The sequence below is a fragment of the Antrostomus carolinensis genome, unplaced genomic scaffold (assembly GCF_000700745.2).
Source record: "Antrostomus carolinensis isolate BGI_N321 unplaced genomic scaffold, ASM70074v2 scaffold32404, whole genome shotgun sequence".
In the NCBI taxonomy this organism is placed as follows: domain Eukaryota; kingdom Metazoa; phylum Chordata; class Aves; order Caprimulgiformes; family Caprimulgidae; genus Antrostomus; species Antrostomus carolinensis.
In genome coordinates, this window is record NW_010311995.1 from 65,608 (window position 1) to 84,952 (window position 19,345).

The following is a 19,345-nucleotide window of genomic DNA, read 5'->3' on the forward strand; positions in this document are numbered from 1 at the left end:
GATTCTCCAGCAGTAGCATCCACCTCATGAGCAGCATGAATTTGGTGGACCAGGGAGTCTGCCTAGTCAGGATTTACCTGTCTCTCATCATTTAGTTCTTACAGAATCAAAAAGTAGCCCCGGTAAGTGCAGCTATATATTAAACACAACTATAAGTTAAAAGGAAATTCAACTATACGTGCTACTGTAACTATAAGATCCAAACAATGTCTGCAGGGTATTTGCAACTCTCAGATCCCTTTAGGAACATGCACCAAGAAAGACTGACATGCTTTAGGAAGGTGAGACAATGTGGTTTTGAGGCAATGAATATGAACATCTGCAGAACATGACCGAGACATTTTTACAATCAGGAGTTGTTTCCTCTTCCAGCCTATTCGTGTCCTCAGTGTAATATGCAGACAGTGAAAAAAATAAAGTGCAGTGAGGTAGACTAGATGCTCCCCACCTGGGTGATACAACACCAGTGCCCTCTCTGCATCATCACTGCAAGTCCTTCAGCTCTCCTAAGGGACCAGCAGTGGACAGATCCTATATCCCCTTCCCTTATAACTTCCTATTTTCAGCACTCAGTAAATGCCTCTTTTCCTTACCTCCTACCCCCTTCTAGAAGGAGACGTACTAGGACAGTTCACAGTTAATCAAATTGAGGGAGAATGGACTATTTCTTCCAAGAAACCTCTGGACAGAGAAGATACAGAGAAATATCTCCTCAAGGTTATGGCCTCCGATGGGAAATTCCAGGCTACCACTGAAGTAGAAATTTTTGTTCTGGATATCAATGACAACAGCCCTGAGTGCGGCCAGGTAAGACATCTCTTCTGGGACACTGGGGTCATGAGGAGAGTGGCTATGAAGGAAAAAACACAATAGCAGAGAAGAAAGAACAGAAAAAGCACTTTAAGAGGGTTTGGCTTGTCATAATTCTTCTCACACGATCCTGTTGCTTTGATTATGTTTAGCAATTTTAATTAAGCTGCATGTCAAGCAAGACCATTAAATCTAGCCTCCAAGCATGTTTGCCAGCAGTAAGTGAGCGCGTAAGCATTATGAAGGATAATTTTTGGAGATAAACAATGCCAGGAAGCCTCCTGGGTAGGGGCATGTAAATTACCGAGTTTTATATCCTGCTAAGCTGAGAGATTCCCATCAGGAGGTTTGTTATTGTAGAGAGCTGATCGCTGGTATGGATGTTACCCATGGTGAGAAAGAATAAAAGTGGTTGCTTCCCAAAGGAGATTCAAAGACTTGTGTGAAATGAGCTCACTGGTCCCAGTCCACACCCTGGCAGACAGCAATTGTATTCCCCTATAAACCACATGGTTTATCCTTCTCTATGAAGCTTCTGCTAGTCCATTCCTCACCATACAAGGTGAAGCTATTTTGGAGATGGCTCAATTGCCAATGACACCTTCTGTCCTTACCAGATGTTCTACACTGGGAGAGTCTCTGAAGATGCTCTACCAGGTCTTTTCATTATGAAAATATCAGCAACCGACCCTGACGTTGGCAGCAACGCCCAGATAACGTACAGCCTCCACGGCCCTGGCGCAGAAGAGTTCCGGCTGGGCCCACATACAGGTGAGACCTGAGAATGGGATGCTGTTATCCTCTTCCTCACCCACTCCAGAGAAATGCCAGCTCTCAGTGTGGCTCAACACTTATCTCTTCTTGAGCAAACAGAAGGACTGTTCACTCCAGCTCCCCCAAGCCAGGAGGGGATGGCAAACAGGCAGGTTTATTGCAATACAGTGTAGAGGAGAGTGAGCTCTGCATCTTCCTGCTAGCTTTCTTTAGAAATGTTGGCAGTAGCATCGTTAAATGAAAGGCAGACACTACTGCTAACAGCCAGGTCTCAAGGAGGAGAAACCAGCAAGTATTACAGTACCAGCTTGAGCCAAAGACACATGTTCTAAACTCTAAAAAACATCTTACTGGGTCTTGGGCAGAAGATGTGCCCAAAGGTTTCCTCCTTTCCAGAGAGGCTTCATGATCTTTCTAGAGATCACTTGAGTTTCACTACATTGCAGAAAGCCTAATACAGCAGGGTGTCTAAAGGTGTTTAGAAGTACAATTTATGTATGAACACTTTTATTTCATGACAGCAACCCTCACACGAAGTTCAGCCTGACTTGCAGGACTTCCCATGCCAAATCCTGCCAGGGCACTGGCTGGCAGTGATCTGAGAATAGCCCTGAGCAATGTGGTGTGGACACATCACCGCTATTAGGTGGATTACAAACAGTGTTCAAACCCAGTCTGTTGTCTCCCACGGTTCATCCAGAAAGGCAGTGTGCTCAACCCTCTCTAAGTTCTGCTAGGCTGCAGTTGCAGAAGACAAAACCATCTCCTGTTCTTTCCAACAGGGGAACTGACCACGTCTGCACCTCTCGACCGTGAACAGAAACCTACGTACCATCTTGTTGCGAAAGCAACTGATGGTGGAGGCCGTTCCTGCCAGGCAGATATAACACTGATCGTAGAGGACACGAACGACAACGCACCAAGATTCTTCCCCAGTCACTGCGCTGTGGCCGTTTTTGACAATACCACAACAAAGACACCCATCGCTGTAGTTGCTGCCAGGGACCTTGATGAAGGTGAGTCAGAATGGGATTTACTTTTTAGTAGAGTTCATCTTTCATCCTGAATAGAAACCTTTGAAACCTAGGGAAGGGCTGCAGCAATGGGCATAAATGGTTGCATCTTGGCAAAGATGTGCCTGTATCTCATCGCTGACATGTTCTTGACCAGCAGGCTGGCATCAGCATTTTTACATCAGACTTCAATGACACATTCAGTAACTGTAACCGTGATGTACAGTGCAAGCTGACACGTGGTTTGTCTGGGATCCAAACTGGATAGAAATTTACCAAAGATGGAGATCAGGAATGAGTGTAATAAGGGAAAAAGGGGCTGTAGATCTGGATAGGGTAGACAATATGGATGGAGAAGTCCTTCTGAAGACACAAAGATTCTCAGAAACATAGATAAGGCTCCTAAGAAAGGAACTTTTAATAAACCCCTCCAGCAAAGACTGAATTTACAATGACAAGATCACTTTTATCTGCTTTAGAAGAACATATGAAAGGAAAATAAGTTTAAAAACAAGGGAACAATTAGAAATGGGAAGCACTAGTAGATACAGACAGGTGATGCTGAGGGATGATGGTGAGGGTGGCTAGATGTCTGAACCTTCAGATGGACAGGGACACACTTGATGTTCATACAGCCTCCATTTTCCCTAGAAATTTAAGGTCATTTGGGAATTAATCTTAATGGATTTAAAAAAAAAAAAAGTAATTAAAACTGCAGCATTACTGCCCATTAATTAAATGCTGTCCTTATCCTTCCAGGTCTCAACGCTGAGGTGGTCTATTCTCTCTCTGACTCTGCCAATGGACATTTTTCAATTGAGGAAACCACAGGCGTGATCCGTCTGGAAAAGCCTTTGAAGGATTCTCAGCACTCAGCATTTGAGTTGACAGTCTGTGCTACTGACCGGGGCACCCCAGAACCTCTCTCTTCCCTTGGCACTGTCACTGTCTCTGTGGTGGATCTAAATGAATACCTGCCTGTTTTCCTGGCCCCTGAGTATGTGGCCATGGTAAAAGAAGACGTGGCTGTGGGTACGGAGGTCCTCAATTTGTCAGCACTGACAAGGGACAACGCAGAAAACACAGAGATCAAGTATGAAATTGTGAATGGCAACGACCATGGAAAATTTCAGCTCAACTCAAACACAGGTAAGATGGTCTCATGCCCAAGCAGGTCCAGGTGGAGCCAACATCAAATGCTGTCCTTTTATGTGTCTTCTCTAGTTCTTCTCCATTTTGCTTGCACTTCTGCTCTCCTTTATCTTTAGCCAGCACTAGGTTAGCAAATACAGTCTCCTCTTCTACCCTAAATTTTGCCAGACAAGTCACTTAAAGAGTGAGCCAAATCTTATTGAAATTAATGGAAAGATTCCTGTTATACCTCTAGAACCTGAGATGGGTCCATGAGAATGAAGAACATATAGAGAATAAGATGAGGTAATTTTTCCACTTCAAAATGCAAGAGAAGTTAGTTTCATTTAAAGAAAATCTCTCCATCCTAATTTCACAAGGAACACTTGGCCCAGCGTAGCAGGCAGCTTTATTAGGTAGCAATGAATGTGGATAATACCAATCTGTTAGCCATGAGCAGGTGCTGAGCCAGGTTTACTAGCAAAATAAATCACTGCTCTGTTTGCACAGCAGTCTGATAAGAGCTGTTAACAGAAGGCCAAAGTTAACTCCCTAAAACAAGCCCTTGGCTGTTACATCCTCATCCACAATTCCTTCCTCAGCTTCTCTGTCCCCAAGTCTCTTGCTCATTTTCCCACACCAACCTCCCTATGAGTTTGTACATCTTAAATGACACAGAAGAGTGTTATTTCCAGGGAATAATATTGCGACAGTTCAGTGCTGAACCCAGGAAACCATTGAAGTACACAGGCACATCTGACTTTTTTTTTTTTTTTGCTTTCACTTTTATGTCTTTAGTTCCTGTTCCTTGATCATTTTTTGAGATTAACAGATGGCTCCTTCAGTCTACATTGCATCCCAAGCCTCACTTAAAATCGCAGCATCTTGCCACACACCTCTTTCTCTTGTACAACTCTGCATCTACATCTCACACCTTTTCATCCTGCCTGTGACACAGTTCAGTGATGCTCTACTGCTGCTGTCTCGGTCACAGCTTTCAATAGTACCGCTGGACTCTGATCCTATTTTGTCCCTGATCTCCTCCAGTCAAGATTCCTGGAGACCTTCCAGAATGACAATTTATTTCATCTCTTCAAACACTTGCTACCAGAATAAGGCAGGTAATGGCAGAAGCATTTCTATTATATTTTATGTGATGCCATGACTTGCAATATCCTGATTTAACCAGTCAAATCTAGGTCAACAGTACCTTTTTAGCTGGCAGTTTGGCAATCATCTTGGTATAGCTCCAGTATTCCAAGAAACCTCATGTGCCATTTATTCTAAGTATCTTCCATCCTTTTCTATCCATCTGCCAATGCAGGTGCCTTATACATAAACGGGAGCTTGGACTTTGAAGCAAGTCATGAGTATTACTTGTCCATTGAGGGCACAAGGAAGGGCTCAGCTTCTCTCAGCGATGTGACCATGGTGGTGATCAACATAACCGACATCAATGACCATGCACCAGAGTTCATCCAAGACCCTTATTTTGCCGATATCCGGGAGGACGCTGCAGTTGGAGAAATCATCCTCACGGTATGATTATGAACCAGGCCAGATGTCTTTGCCTATTCTTTTATTTGTTCTATGCATTATTTACTCTTCTTTTGCACTTTACTTTTCCCTGGACATAGTCACCTCAAGGAGTTTGTGATGTTCAACATCTAAGATTTAAGCATGATTTTTAAAAAGGATGATTGCCAGAATTCCCGACACTCCATAGACAGGGAGAACACTTTGCCTTAGAAGACATCTTTAAGTGAAAGCTTGAGATACCTAAGGGGGGCTCAGGAGCTTTGAGGACCTCCCAAGAGAGTTAAAGTGCCTGCAGAAGGCAAATACCCTTGTGACCTGGGGAAGGCAGAGGCTTCCCTGGCCAGAATAGTGGAGTCCAAGTTATACCCATGTGGAGTTCCCTGCCCAGATGGCATTACCATCACAGGGGTGGTAAAGTCAGGAAAGAAACAAGGAGAAAGCCATTGTTGTAGCTTTGTTGAGATCAGTCTGGAAAAAACTTATGAATAACACTTATGTAAATCACCTTCCTTCTTATTATTCATTTGAGGCAAGCTCAAACCTATCTTTAAATGACAATGAGGTCCTGCCCCCATTCCTCCATGGCAAGGCTTTTTTGGTCCAAGGATCCTAGCTTCTTTTTCTCCTAACAGGTGTCAGCTGATGACTTGGATGGAGCAATGAACAATCAGATCACATATGCAATCGTGGCAGGAAACCCGCTGGGACACTTTGCCATTCAGCCCAAAAGTGGGCACATCAGCATTGCCAGGCATCTGGACAGGGAGGAGGTGAGTTCAAGAAAATGGGACCAGGAAGTCTAAAACAGATGTGCACCAAAAGACTGAGGGAGCACAGTATATTCAGCTACCTCCTGTTTTCTAAATGTTCTACTTATAATATTGTAAGCAGGAGGGAAGTCTTTCATTAATTCATTTTCTAGACTCACTGTTGTTGGAAGGCTGGGCTTTAGGGAGGACAATATAGCCTTCAGTAGTTACAGCTCTGGGCTGTGGTCTGTTCCACGAGTGCTTCAAGCTGGCTGGGCGAGAGTCAGCCCCAAACTAGAAACCAACATGGTTGGTTTCTGCTTCTCTGCATCAGAGCATTACAGAAAACAGGTATGGGGAGGAGATGGAAAGGTCATCTGGACAATCTCTCATTCATAAAGAAGTAGCAGCTCAAACCACTACCAACAGATGTTTGCCCAGCTTGGCCTCATCCATCTTTGGCAAGTTGTTTCCCTTCTCTTCAACTGTTGTGAGGCTAATTTTCTTTAGCAATGTGCTTTGAGATTTATGGATGTAGAGCCTTAGCCAAGAGCAAAGCTGCTGTTGCGGTGCAATGCGTGGCCTCAAGCATTTTAACAAGCTGCAGCAGAATAAAACATCACTGTGAAAAAGCCACCACTCCTCCACTTCTCCAAGTAATCATGCACTGTAAATCCTCCAGATCCCCAGCTATTCCCTGACAGTTCGAGCCACAGACAACGGCCACCCTGCTCAGTTCAGTGATGTTGCTGTGCGTGTCCATGTGTCTGATGTCAACGACAACCCTCCTCGGTTCTTCCAGCTCAACTACAGCGTGGTGGTGCAGGTAAGCCATGAGGCAGTTTGTTCTCCCCATATACCTCAGGATACTAAGGTACTCACGCATGGGCTGCTGTTGGAGCAGAGGGGTGAGACAGTGGTGAAGCAACTGTTGCTTTGTGCTCATTGCCACAAAGAACCAATAGCATCTTCAGGGGCAGATATTCTGAAAACAGATGCCATTTTCTCCTTCCAATAGCTTCAGACACCTCCTGTCTGAATCTTGGGATTGTCCTATGCTAGGACAAGAGTTGGACTTGGTGATCCTTATGGGTAGCTTCCAACTCACAACATTCTTTGATTCTGTCCTTTCAGTACAGAGAATACAGAGCTTTACACAATTTCCAAGCCTGACTTGCAGCCTTTCTCCCTTGCAATTGTCCATGTCTACACCACAATGTAAAGAGCAGACCCAAGGATATGGTCAAACATCCTCATGTGTGCTGGATGCAGCCCAGTTGTCACTTGGACTAACAGCACCTATAGGCACTCAGAAAGAGACCTACACAAAACATGCTTTCATTTGCTCTTGTGCTGATGTGATTCAAGAGGAAAGCAACAGCATTAATTCAACTGCCTGCCCTTAGCTGTCCCACACAGAATGCCATGAAAGCGAGTCCCTCATCACCACTGGTTCTCTGCAATTGCTGGCAAGAGTCTGTGTGTACCAGAAAGATGCACATGGGGTGTGGGATTTGTTTCCCTGTTCCTGATCCAGCGGCTCTAGGGGCACTGTGGGTTCCCCTGGGCCTTTTCTCTTTGCTTGCCTTTCTCCAGTAGCATCTTTCACCATTTCAGGAGAATGCTCCCGTGGGTACAAGCGTCCTGGAGTTGATTATGAGCGACAGAGACTCACCAGAAAATGGACCACCGTATTCATTCCAGATCACCCAGGGCAATGATGGGAAGGCTTTTGATGTCACCCAAAATGGTCTGCTGGTGACATCATCCGTCCTGAACAGAAGAACAAAAGAACAATACCTATTACAAGTCCAGGTAGAACCTGCCTTACTGTCTTGGTATCTGAATTGCCCAGCCAGATTTAGTAGTAACAAAATGAGATTAGGATGGCACAGCTGGATTGAAACGTCTCTGGTTTTGTAGAAATCCGATCCAGACACAAGTAGTGCAGCTTGGAGCCAGCACCAGAGCTCATTTCTCCACACAGTCTGTCCACAAGAAGCTGGGGGTCAGCTTCTACATTGATAAAATCAGATAATATGATCATGAGAAATATTCTGACAGCAGTTTCCTTAGGTAGATGCTTTTCCCAGCATCATTCTAGTGACTTCCAGTTTAAAGCGAGACTTGGATCTGGTCCTACAAACTTCTACCAATTATCCTTGTGATTTAAGAAGTGGTTTGAGTTTCTCTTCAAAGAGGATTTCTATTGTTGCAGAGTGAATTAATTATTTTTCAATGTTATCAGTAAGGATGGTCCATTACAAACAAAAGGATAACAACATGTAAAGCACATACTCCTTCAGTAATGGGAGCTGTTCTAAAAGCTAGGTATTATAAACCTCAGTCACTAACTGCCTAAGATTAGGGAGCAACTTATCCTATAATCTGATTATTCACATTTTTCTATTTTGAGGTTCCTTGACTCATGCTAGACAGACATTGTCAGAGGTGGGACACAGGTTTAAATAGTCCGGAAGGTGAGCAAATGTGTTGACGTGTGTAACTGCTTTATGTCTTTGTACACTCAGTTACACATGGAACCCCAAAGATTGGCAGCATTACTAAAGATGACTAATCCTCAGGAAATCAGAGCCACTCAGGTGTGCCTCAGCTACTGATGAGCACACATGGGAATGAGCACAACCCCACCACTAGCAGAAGGTCTCAATCAGTCTCCATGCTGGAAGGCATGCTGCCATTTCCCTAGGGCCAGCTCCAGGCAGAGATCCAAGACTGCTGCCAATTTTTCACATTCCTTCTTCGTTCCCAACTCACTGCCTGACAGCTTCCACCCATCGCTACCTGCAAGGCACTCTCCTTCACAAGACCTATCAGCCCATCCAGTCAGGTGAGGTGACAGTAAGTCATCCTGTGGCTATAACTGATCCTTCCATTTTCCTTGGCAGGTCTCTGACAGCGGTATTCCTCCCCTGTCCTCATCTGCATTTATAAACATCCAAGTGACCGAGCAGAGCCAGTACCCCCCCTCAGCCCTTCCCCTGGAAATATTCATCACCACCAATGAGGAATCCTTCCGGGGTGGCGTTCTGGGCAAGATCCATGCCACAGATCGAGACCCCCATGACACGCTGGTGTACACTTTGGTGGCAGAAGTGCCCCAGGAGGGACTCTTCTCCGTTGGGGCTGCAGATGGGAAGATCATTGCTGGGGACAAGCTTCCCCATGGCCACTATCTTCTGAACGTGACAGTCAGCGATGGTACATTCACAGCCACCACCAGCGTCAACATCCATGTATGGTGCTTCACGCAAGAGGCCTTGGACAAGGCGGTGGTGCTACACTTCCGCCACATCTCCCCTGAGGAGTTTGTGGGGGATCACTGGAGAAACTTGCAGAGATTTCTGGGAAACATCCTCGTCACCCGGCGCCAAAACATCCATATGGCCAGCTTACAGCCTGCAGCTACCGCTGGTGGAGTGGACCTGCTCTTGGCTGTTGGAGAGCCACATGGCTCCTTGTATGAGCCTCGGGTCCTCGCAGATAAGATCACTGTGTCAGCTGGGGAGATGGACCAACTCGTCGGTCTCCGGATGAAGAAGGCAATTCATGTGCCATGTCATGGGCCAGATTGCGCCCACCGTGTCTGCAAGGAAACCATTCAGCTGGATCCAGGCATGATGTCTACTTACAGCACTGCCCGACTCAGTGTCCTCACCCCACGGCACACCTTGGAGCAAATCTGTTCTTGCAACGGTGAGCAATCCTTCCTGGTAACATCTCATGCTACAAACCTGGGCGTATTATGTTTTCCTTCAGTACATTGTAAAGCACCTGGACTTCCCATGGAATTAGGTTGTCCAATGACAAACAATTCTGCCTGCAATTTCAAAGCCAAATCTAAATTCTTAAAGCTTGAAAGTTTCACTTAGTCTTTTTTAAATTATTGTTTTTAATTAATCTCCTGTAGCGTTTCATTAAATAGCAGCATCTAACCATCTTATTGGGAAAAGTCACTCATAACTAGCAGGTAATGAAGCTCAGTGATCAGAATTTCAATCTTTGAGCTCCTGTGTTGATCCTACAGTCAACAAAATACAGACTAACTGATAAATTTGAGGAAAGGCAAATGAAGCATATCTGGTTTAATGACTCTAGAATATTTTAAGAAATAAATGTAGGATGCAGGGATAGATGTTAGCATCACTTGGGCAGGAATGGTAGAGGGATACCATAAAACAACATAAAGACTTACTAAGGATGAGGAAATGGGTGCTGTAGACCACACTGAGGGCATCTTGAAGGTTCTATAGGGTAGAAATAGCCAGGCTGCTATTGCAGGATTGTTTTACAGTTGAGTACATCAAAGAGATACTGGGAGCTCCAAATGGGAGCTGTGGGAGACACTGTGCAGCAGTACATGGGTTGCTATGGATGGTGATGTTCCTGGACAGATATGGTGTCAGGCTGGGAAAAGAGGCAAGGATGGATACAGTCCATAGTCTCAAAGAGTGACAAAGAGAGACCTTTCACTCATTCTCCTTCCAGGAACGGCTGTGAGGTTTGGGGGCCACAGCTACATTTGGTACCAGCACTCACAGATCGGCTCCTGGCACATGCACTTTCGCATGAAGACCCACCAGCTGCACGCTGTTGTGTTCTATGCTAACGGGACTGACCATGCCACCTTGGAGGTATGTATTACAGTGCACAGGGATTTCTTTCCAGTGTAAAAAACACTTACTGTTTGGGGGAAAGGAATCACAGAAAGAAGATGCAATAATATTTACCCTTAGTAATCCATCTAGCTAAAATGTATGACTTAAGAAGACCAAGTGAGAGCCAAACACAGTCTGACAATTGCTGCAACCACAACTAGTGAATCATTTTTACATCTGCAAATGCACGTGCTAATCTCTGGTGTGAAGGCAACATACAGCCACATCATAGATCTACATCAACTTTTTTCCTTACAGTTTGTCCCTCCCTCTCTTATAACACACCTCTGGGGGCAAACAATTTACCAGGTGGAATTTTCCCCAGACCAGTCTGCTTCCACAGTAGCAAAGGGCAAATGTCCCCCTGAGACTTTAGGAGTGGAGTCAGACTCCCACCAAGACACAAAGCATTTGTCAGACCATATTACAGCTTAATTCTGAGACCAGCAAAAGGAGACAGCCACAGTGGGCTAGAGGGTTGGGGTAACAGGGTAGAGATGAGGAGGGCACAGGTGAGCTCTGAGAATGTTATCACCAGCCTTTACCCACACCACAGCGTATGCATCTAATCAAATGGACCTCAAATTAAAGGTCCTTTACAGTAATGGACAGAACAGACAACACAGGAGTCTTAAATGCTATTTCTCAACCCCCTACTTTTTTCAACCACTTTTTTCAGGTGGTTTCTCTGTTTAAAACAGTTGCAGAGCCAGGAACACTTCGGTCTGAGCACTTTCCTCCTCTGGCTGCACACTGATCAACTCATCAATCAAAGACCTTCTCCCTCTTCCATTTTGGCAACAGAAGGAAAGCAACAGATAACCAAAGAATAGGGCTTTGTATGTTCCTCATCAATTAAAACTGGCCTAATTGGAGACCAAGATCATAGGGCATACTTACCAGCTTACAGAGATTTGTCCCTGAGACTAATTACATCGATATTTACACACTGTAACCTACCTGAATGCGTTCATCCTGTCCCTGAATACCCTCATCCCTTCTCATGGTTTCACAACGTCGTCTTCCTATTTTGAAATACTTTTCTTTCCACTGTTATAAAAGACCCACATAGACAGGGAGCTCCACAGCAGCCAACACCCAGGGACTTGCCCATAGTGCCTCTTGCAAGCTCCTGCTGCCACTGCCATTGCTCCTTAAGAGCAAGAACAGAGAAACATCATCCACATGTCCTGTACCCATCTCTGAGAGTGACTTTAAGACGTGTTGTAAAGGGCTGATGAGAAAAACTCAGCTTCTCAAGAAGGGTCTCTAGCTTTCTGCCCCATCTCTGGGAAGGAGAATCACCAAGTAGTTCAGCAGAAGGAGTCCAACACACAAAATGGTGCTCAGAAAGGATGAGATGGAAGGAAGCTCTACTGAGCCAGCCTAACATACAGAGCCAAGGGATAAAAGACTCCTGGAATTCAGTGTGCCCATGATCTCCTATACCCAGATGTCTCCACAAGCTTTTCAGTAGGAGACATTCATAAAGCCTCCACCATAAAGTTACCTGTGAATCATTTCTTCCCTGACTCACTTTATTAACAATAGCTCAGGGATCAAACCTTTTCTAGACCATCTGGATTGAAAAAAACTGAAGGAATCTCAGTAGAATCTTTGAGATTTGGTGAAGAGGATGAGTTCTTGCAAGGGCATGCGTGTCACCACCCTTCCAATCACTAAGCTCTCCTGATGTTCAGAAATGGGGTGCAGCAAGAGAATGACAAACCAGGCAAGCTGGGAAAGACTTGGCAGTCTGTCAGTTCTTGCTCCAGGGAATCGAGTTCTCGTCTGTCTCCCAGACCCAGAAATTGATAAGCCCAATCTACAAACCCATCTGAAATGAAATCATGCTCCTCCAGACAAAGTGAAGTGACAAAGTTCTCTGGTGCGCTTGCCAATTGTGCAAAGAGATTTACACACATGTTGCCCTGAGGCCCTTCCATGGTGTGTGCCAGCTGCATCTAGTTCTTCCTTCCTTCAGCAGTTGCTGTCTCCTCCCACTGGTATTTATTTATACCATGGACTTCTCTAAGAGCTAACTGTTGTCCTGCTCTGCTTTTGACCCCTCCAGAATAGCCCCATCAAATCATGTGTAGGTTCTTCTAGAGTTCAGGAGTTCATAATCACTCCTCTTCTTCTAGTCTCTTTCAAGTGTCACCACTCCTCACTGAATCTAATTCCCCCACGGAGATCTCTTTAGCCTGGGATGAATTGCTCAACGTTAAGTAGCAAGTTCTGTAGGCTTTCCATGAATGTTTCATTCCACCTCTTTTCTCCTTCTCCATAGGCTCTTGGCTTCTATGAGAGGGAGGTTTTGTCAACAAAGTACTGGGGAGAAAAAAAAAGTGAAAGAGAGGTTTACCCCTGACCACCCTGACACAACACAGCTAACCTTTCCTTTCTCCTTCCTCCATATGAGTTTTAAAGACGAATCTCGGGCCACAAATAGGAATTTCTGACATCCCACTTTAATACAGAAGGCACTGGTGTGGTTCATGTTTAGAAGCTCAATATCTTGTCTCCCTCCCATCTCCTGGAGATCAAGGATTGGATTGCAACACCAATCAGCAGCTTTGGCCTGGCCTTCCAGCATGCTGGTTTGGAGCTTCATACAACAGTAGTTCCTTTCTCTGCCTTCCAACTCCTCCTTGCTTCCTCCAGATAAAGCTGCTGGTGCTCCTGCTCACCGAGGTCCTTTCAGCCTCACCCATGCCAAAGGGGGAACTGCTCCAGTACCTTCCCTACCACTAATGAGACAGTGAGAACAGAATGAAGGCCACATGGCCCAAAACAAGAGCCCACCTCTGACAGGTGATGGAGTTATGGATAGTCTGAGTACCAGGGCTCTGATTAGGCTCAGGAAAGGGGGAGAAGGGGTGAGCAGCTTCAGGAGTACAAACACATGGCTCTGCACCCTGTTATGTGGAAAGATGAGCTTCCCTCCCTGCACACTGATCAAAGGTTGCAGGGAAGGACCATGAGTGAATTTGAACAAGAGATGACAGTGTTTTGCAAAATAGAGGAGGTTGCGGTCACTTAAACAGGCTTTAATTGATCCATACTAAATTTAGTATGGGTGAAAGGGGCTGCATTCTCCTAGCTGGTAATTCTTGGAGTCTGAAAGTTGGGATTCATCTTGACTCTCAACGCTTAGGCAGGGAGAGAGTGGAAAAAGCAGCAAGAGAAGTGTTGAAAGCCTCCATGAACAGCACCGACCTATATCACAACTAACTGTGACTTCTGGGACTTGCTTTGTAGATGGTTAATGGAATACCTCACCTTGGGTACAGCTGCCGGGGGAACTACACTGGGAACCTCTCCTCCTCACGTTTTGTGAGCGACGGTGAGTGGCACTCAGTCTTCCTGGAGGTGAAGAACACATCTGTCCGCCTGCTCATCGATGGACTGGGAAATGCCTCTCTCCAGCTGCCAGCAACATGTAGCATCTCCCAGGGCAGACGAGACTTGCTTTTGGGGGGCCTCCGGCAGCCGCTCCAGTCCCAGAGAGTCACACGGGGGTTCAGGGGCTGCCTGGATGTGGTTGCAATCAACGGCAGAGAAGTGGTTCTTCTGCCTGGGAAAGGGCAATCAAAGGAAGTCATGGAGGAGGTGGGAATAAAGCAGTGTTGCTCCCCCACTGGTGCCTGCAGCAGCAACCCGTGCCTCAACAATGGGATGTGCTCCGAAACTCATGGAGGAGGTAGGTGAATATCCAGCGTAGAACAATAAGCAGTGAGGGGAGGGAAAGATGGAAGATCTTTATTCATCCCTATGTGAGGGGCTACTCCAGAGGAGAATCAGAGGTCCCCTGTCCTAGGGGACCTCAAGTGATAGCTGACTTGGTGCAGCAGCAGCTGGGGTGTATGAGATCATCATCCTGGCTCTCAGCAGCAGACCATGGCCCCGAGGGTAGGAGGGCGTTTCTAAGGTGTGTGCATGACCTAGGAGAGCACAGCATTGCCAAAAACTCAAACGCAAATAGAAATTCCACCCGCCCCTCTGCATCCTCTTTGCTTAAGGAGCCATTAGCAAGGCTGGAATCGGGCAAGATGGGATCATGCGATGATGGTATCTGGGCAGAAACAAGCCAAGATCTTGGTCTACTCCCACTGCAGCCAGTGACTCCCTGGGGCTATGGGAAGGGATATGGGAAAACCGTAAGCTCAAATCCAAGAATTTCAGGCTAACGTAGGGTGCACAAATCAAAGGGGTTGTACCAGGCTTTTCCTAAGTCTTACCATTGCCCTGTTCCTTCCATCAGAGGGTCTCCCTGCAGTGATCTGTATCACAGAGACAGTTTGCAGTGGCCTCAGGGGGAGGAACCACTCCCAGTGATGTCCACCCTTGTGTCACAGCCCTACACTCACGTCTCAGTTTCCAACACAGTGGGGCTGCACCCCACAACATCCTGTCTATGGAGACAGATACCACCTGTGCTTTGGCTCTTTCTTGGGGCAGAGGGCTGCTTTCCAGGCTGCTGCATGGGGCAGGAGCTCCTCCAGCAGCTCTGTGCTCTTTGGGGTCATTGACAAAGCCCACACCCTGCCTGGTGAGCAAGCAAGGATGGAGGAGGGAGCACACCTCCTCCTGCCCTGCCCTCAGCCTCTGGGAACAAGATTCCCAGCCCTGTCGACTCAGCAGCTGCCCAGTGAACTTGTTTGACACACGGTGTATCTAAAGCAAACAGCCTGGCTGGCCCTCACACCTCAGCCTTACTTTTAAGACCCTGTGCACAGAAAATCCCTCTGACTGGGCTGGAAGAGGCTCAAAGCCCACGAGGCAAAAACTCATCTCTGCTCTAAGTCAAGGCATCACCTGCTAGCTTTGCAGAGAGCACACAATGGGAGGAGGAAGGAGGAAAATCACTCCCTCACTAATAATCATGCAGTGCCCTTCCCTCTTTTTCTTCCAAGGTGGATCAGCTTCTCCTGCAAATGGCCCAACTGCTCAGGAAAGAGCCTGAGGGATGTGGCCCCAGGTAGAAACATGCAGGACACGATTGCAAGGAAGGGGTTGCTCAAGGGACATTTAGTTTGTGAGGTTATCCTGGGTGCTTGGCTTCCTTGAGCATTATGGGCTCAGTCCTGGAGACCACGGGCATGCAGTGCAAGTTTATGCAAAACTCTGCCTGGGGATCTCAGGCGTGGGATGACATGTACAGGCAAAGACAGGTCTGTGCAAGCCAGCCCAGGTAAGCCACGTGGCCGCGTGAGAACGCATCTGTGCAGAAAGGGTCAAAGCCAGACCAGCCACCACATCAACCATAGCGCTCAGGACCACAGGTGCAAACACATGTGAAGCCCCACATCCAGGAACACATGTGTTTGGACACAGGCAGTGCTGCAGGCAATGTCCAGCACCTGCTGCGTGAGTGGCAGCGCGTCCTTCTTGTACCACCCCCAACACACATGTGGGAACAGGTCTGCATGTGTTCAGTCTGTGCTCTAAAGCAGAGATGTTTAGCTTGTGCATGAACAGCAAACACTTTTCAAGCACTCTGCAAGGTGGAAACTCTCAACTTCCCACACAGCACCACCAGCCAAGTGATGAGCAGGAGCTGAACACAGGGACATTCCCATGCTTAGGGCTACACTAAACAGCAGCCAAAAACACAAAGAGCAGCAGCCCCCTCAGAGTCCCCGGGTTTGTCTCTGGTTGCCACCAGACACCTCCTGTAGGCAAGAGAAACCCTACATGTCGAGACAGGAGCTTCATACCTCGAGAACTCACAGACTTCAGAGAACAATGAGTTAGAGAGGATTGCATTTAGCACAGTCAGAAACTGTGAATCAGCCAGCCAGGCTCCCCTGCCTTTAACCTGAATTTGTCCCCCAGCTTCTCCATGCAATAAAGTTGTGCCCCGAATATATCCATGGCAGGAGACGGTCTGCATCAGGACAGGGTTGAGTTCACAGAATCATTAAGGTTGGAAAAGACCTCTAAGATCATCCAGTCCAACTGTCAACTCATCACCACCATGCCCACTAAACCATACCCCTGAATGCTACATCCACACCTTTCTTGAACACCTCCAGGGATGGTGACTCCACCACTTCCCCTGGCAGCCTGTTCCAATGACTGACTGCTCTTTTGGAGAAGAAAATTTCCCTCCTTGCTTAAATAGCTCTCTATTGACATTGAATTGTCCCAGAGTGGCCAGCCAGCCTCCAGCAACTGCTCCAGGCCCTGTAATGCACCCGCCAGCCCTCCGTGGGTGTCTTGGGTGCCCAACAGCACCTGTGGCACCAAATACCTCTGCTCAAGTAGCTGGATTGAGCCCTCTGCAGGTGCCATCAGCGCCAGGCTCTGCTCCTCCCTGTTCTTGCTACTTCTTCCATATGGATACAGTCTCTTCATGGCACTGTCTCACTCTCTCCAGGTTACACCTGTATCTGCCCCGGGCTGTTTTCTGGTGAGCGCTGTGAGCTAGGGGACAGTCCCTGCGAGTCCAAGCCCTGCCTGCATGGGGGAACCTGCACCCTCTCTGCCACTGGCTACTCCTGCCACTGTCCTGACTGGTACCTGGGTGAAAGGTAAGGTCTGGGTGATCTCCTGGGGAGGGCTGAAAACATGACTTGTGCCAACGAGCATCGCACATTTCTGGAGCTCACTAGACACTCTGGATTTAAGTGCAAATTGCATGTACCTGAGCATTGCAGCAGGGAAGTGTCCAAAGGCAGAGCTGAGCAGACCAGGGCACTAAGAGCTCTGCCATCATATGGTGTTTGCCCCTCTGTGCCCATCTGCTCTGAGCAGGAGGGGGAAAAATAAAGTCTCTTCTCCTCAAAGACGCTTTGAATGCCTGCAGATGTTCTGCTTGGTGCAGGTTCAAAGCCTCTCCTTGTGATGTGTGCTGAGCTCGGCTGTGATGGTGGCATCCTCCTTGAAGCCAGGCTGCCTGGGAGCAAGGTGTGGGCTGGCACTGCACTGGGTGGCAGAAGGATGCTCTGAGGCTGGGATGAGGCTGGCTAGCATAGTTCCAAGCTGCCCCCTCCCTCAATACCTGGGATACCCACCCTGAGTGCTAGAGGGGCTGTTTCAACCCAGGACCAGCTCTGCAGGGCTCATCCAAAGGGAATTTCTGTCCCAGGTCGCAGCCACGATTCATCCAATTCAAATCTCAGCTCAGAATAGCGGGCTGTGCTGAAAAGCAGGTGCAGGATGCCATTCCCCCTGTCCTGACAGCCTCCTGATCCATTACCATGAGCTGTTGGAATGTTTGACTTTGGCTCTGAACCCTACAGTTCGTATCACTTTGAAGTTCTCACCATCAGTGTTACAACCTGGATACATTTCCCATATAGGAAATGTCAACGCATAATATCTTGCCATATCTTCCCATATAGGAAATGTCAGTGCCAAATATCTGCAGCTAGAGAATTAACCCAGGCCCAGAGGCTGCTCTGCTGCTGAAGGTTACCCACCACAGCCACACACCCCCTCCAAGCCCCCTGCCCTGCCTCCAGCCCAGCACAGGCTCAAACAGCATCACATCCCATTCATCCTTCTGCCTTAGTCATTTAGCCAGGATGGACACTGGTCCTTTGAATCAATGCAAAAGTAGAAATTATTCGTGCGGCTCTCAGAATAAAAGTATGTAGCTGAGCATTAGGTGGCAGTGTAATATCTGAAATGACCTGTCATCCAGCCAGAGTCTGTGGGTGCATGTTGCACACACCAGCTCACACATCTTAAAACACTGACTAAGAAACAAGAGGAGCCCAAACCTCACAGAATTTGTTCAGTAACAAGAAAAAAATAAAAAAGAAAAGCCAGCAAATTGCCCCTAGCACAGAGAGATCATTACTGTTGTAATAAAAGGTCCCCTGTACTGTTGGGGAACATTTAGGTTGTGTGGGGTAGAGCAGGACAGAGAATTAGAAATTCAGTCTCAGTTCTGCAGGTGCCCCATAAAATGCCAAAAAAGCCTCTCCAACAAGGATGCTTGTTCACCACTTCTCAGGCTAGATGTTCCTCACAAGTCTGCTGCAACCTGCAGACATCCACAGATCACCCCAAAACCCTGCAGAGCCTGGAGGACATACGAGACTTCATAAGAGGTGAACACATCCCTAATTTAATAAGATGGGAGCATCTTTCTATGCAGTGTTAGCCCTAGAAACTACAAATACTCCTCTGAGGCAGGAAGGCCCCATTTTAATTTGTTGCATATGACTGAAAAATAGGACCATCTTGTAAAACATGGTCTCCTGAAAAGCATAATTTTATACTCAAGGATCATGGTCCTCTGCCAAGAGACAGGCAGCATGAGTCTCACAAGAGAGAGAAGACCAGGATAGAGCATCCTTGGCCAGTGTAAGTCAGAGCCCTGAGTAGGATTACACAGTTTTAGCTGCATCCCCAGGCTAACGGTGGTTGTCTCCATCCTGTCCCCACCACAGATGCGAGAAGCTGGCTGAGGAGTGCCAAGACAACCCATGCCGAAACGCAGGGCGCTGCGTGAGCAGCCAGGGCTCCGTCCACTGCATCTGCCCATCCGATTACCAGGGGGACTACTGCACGCAGCCCATCATCACCCCGGCCATCGTGCCCACGCAGGGGGCAGTGGGCCCCGAGGAGATCGTGGAGATCGTAGCTGGTGTGCTGGGGGTGGCCATCCTGACCGTGGCCTTCGTGCTCATCCGCA

General features: G+C 47.2%; 1 protein-coding gene across 1 annotated transcript in view; it reads left to right on the plus strand.

The window, feature by feature from the left end:
- Positions 1 to 19,345, plus strand: part of FAT2 (FAT atypical cadherin 2) — a 58,260-nt gene that overhangs the window by 37,272 nt on the left and 1,643 nt on the right. The window contains 13 exon segments of the mRNA XM_029084727.1: positions 611 to 807; positions 1,428 to 1,581; positions 2,367 to 2,600; positions 3,357 to 3,746; positions 5,053 to 5,267; positions 5,900 to 6,037; positions 6,699 to 6,842; positions 7,634 to 7,831; positions 8,926 to 9,733; positions 10,526 to 10,671; positions 13,957 to 14,398; positions 17,078 to 17,231; positions 19,101 to 19,334. Of these exon segments, the coding sequence (XP_028940560.1) occupies positions 611 to 807; positions 1,428 to 1,581; positions 2,367 to 2,600; positions 3,357 to 3,746; positions 5,053 to 5,267; positions 5,900 to 6,037; positions 6,699 to 6,842; positions 7,634 to 7,831; positions 8,926 to 9,733; positions 10,526 to 10,671; positions 13,957 to 14,398; positions 17,078 to 17,231; positions 19,101 to 19,334 (3,454 nt within the window).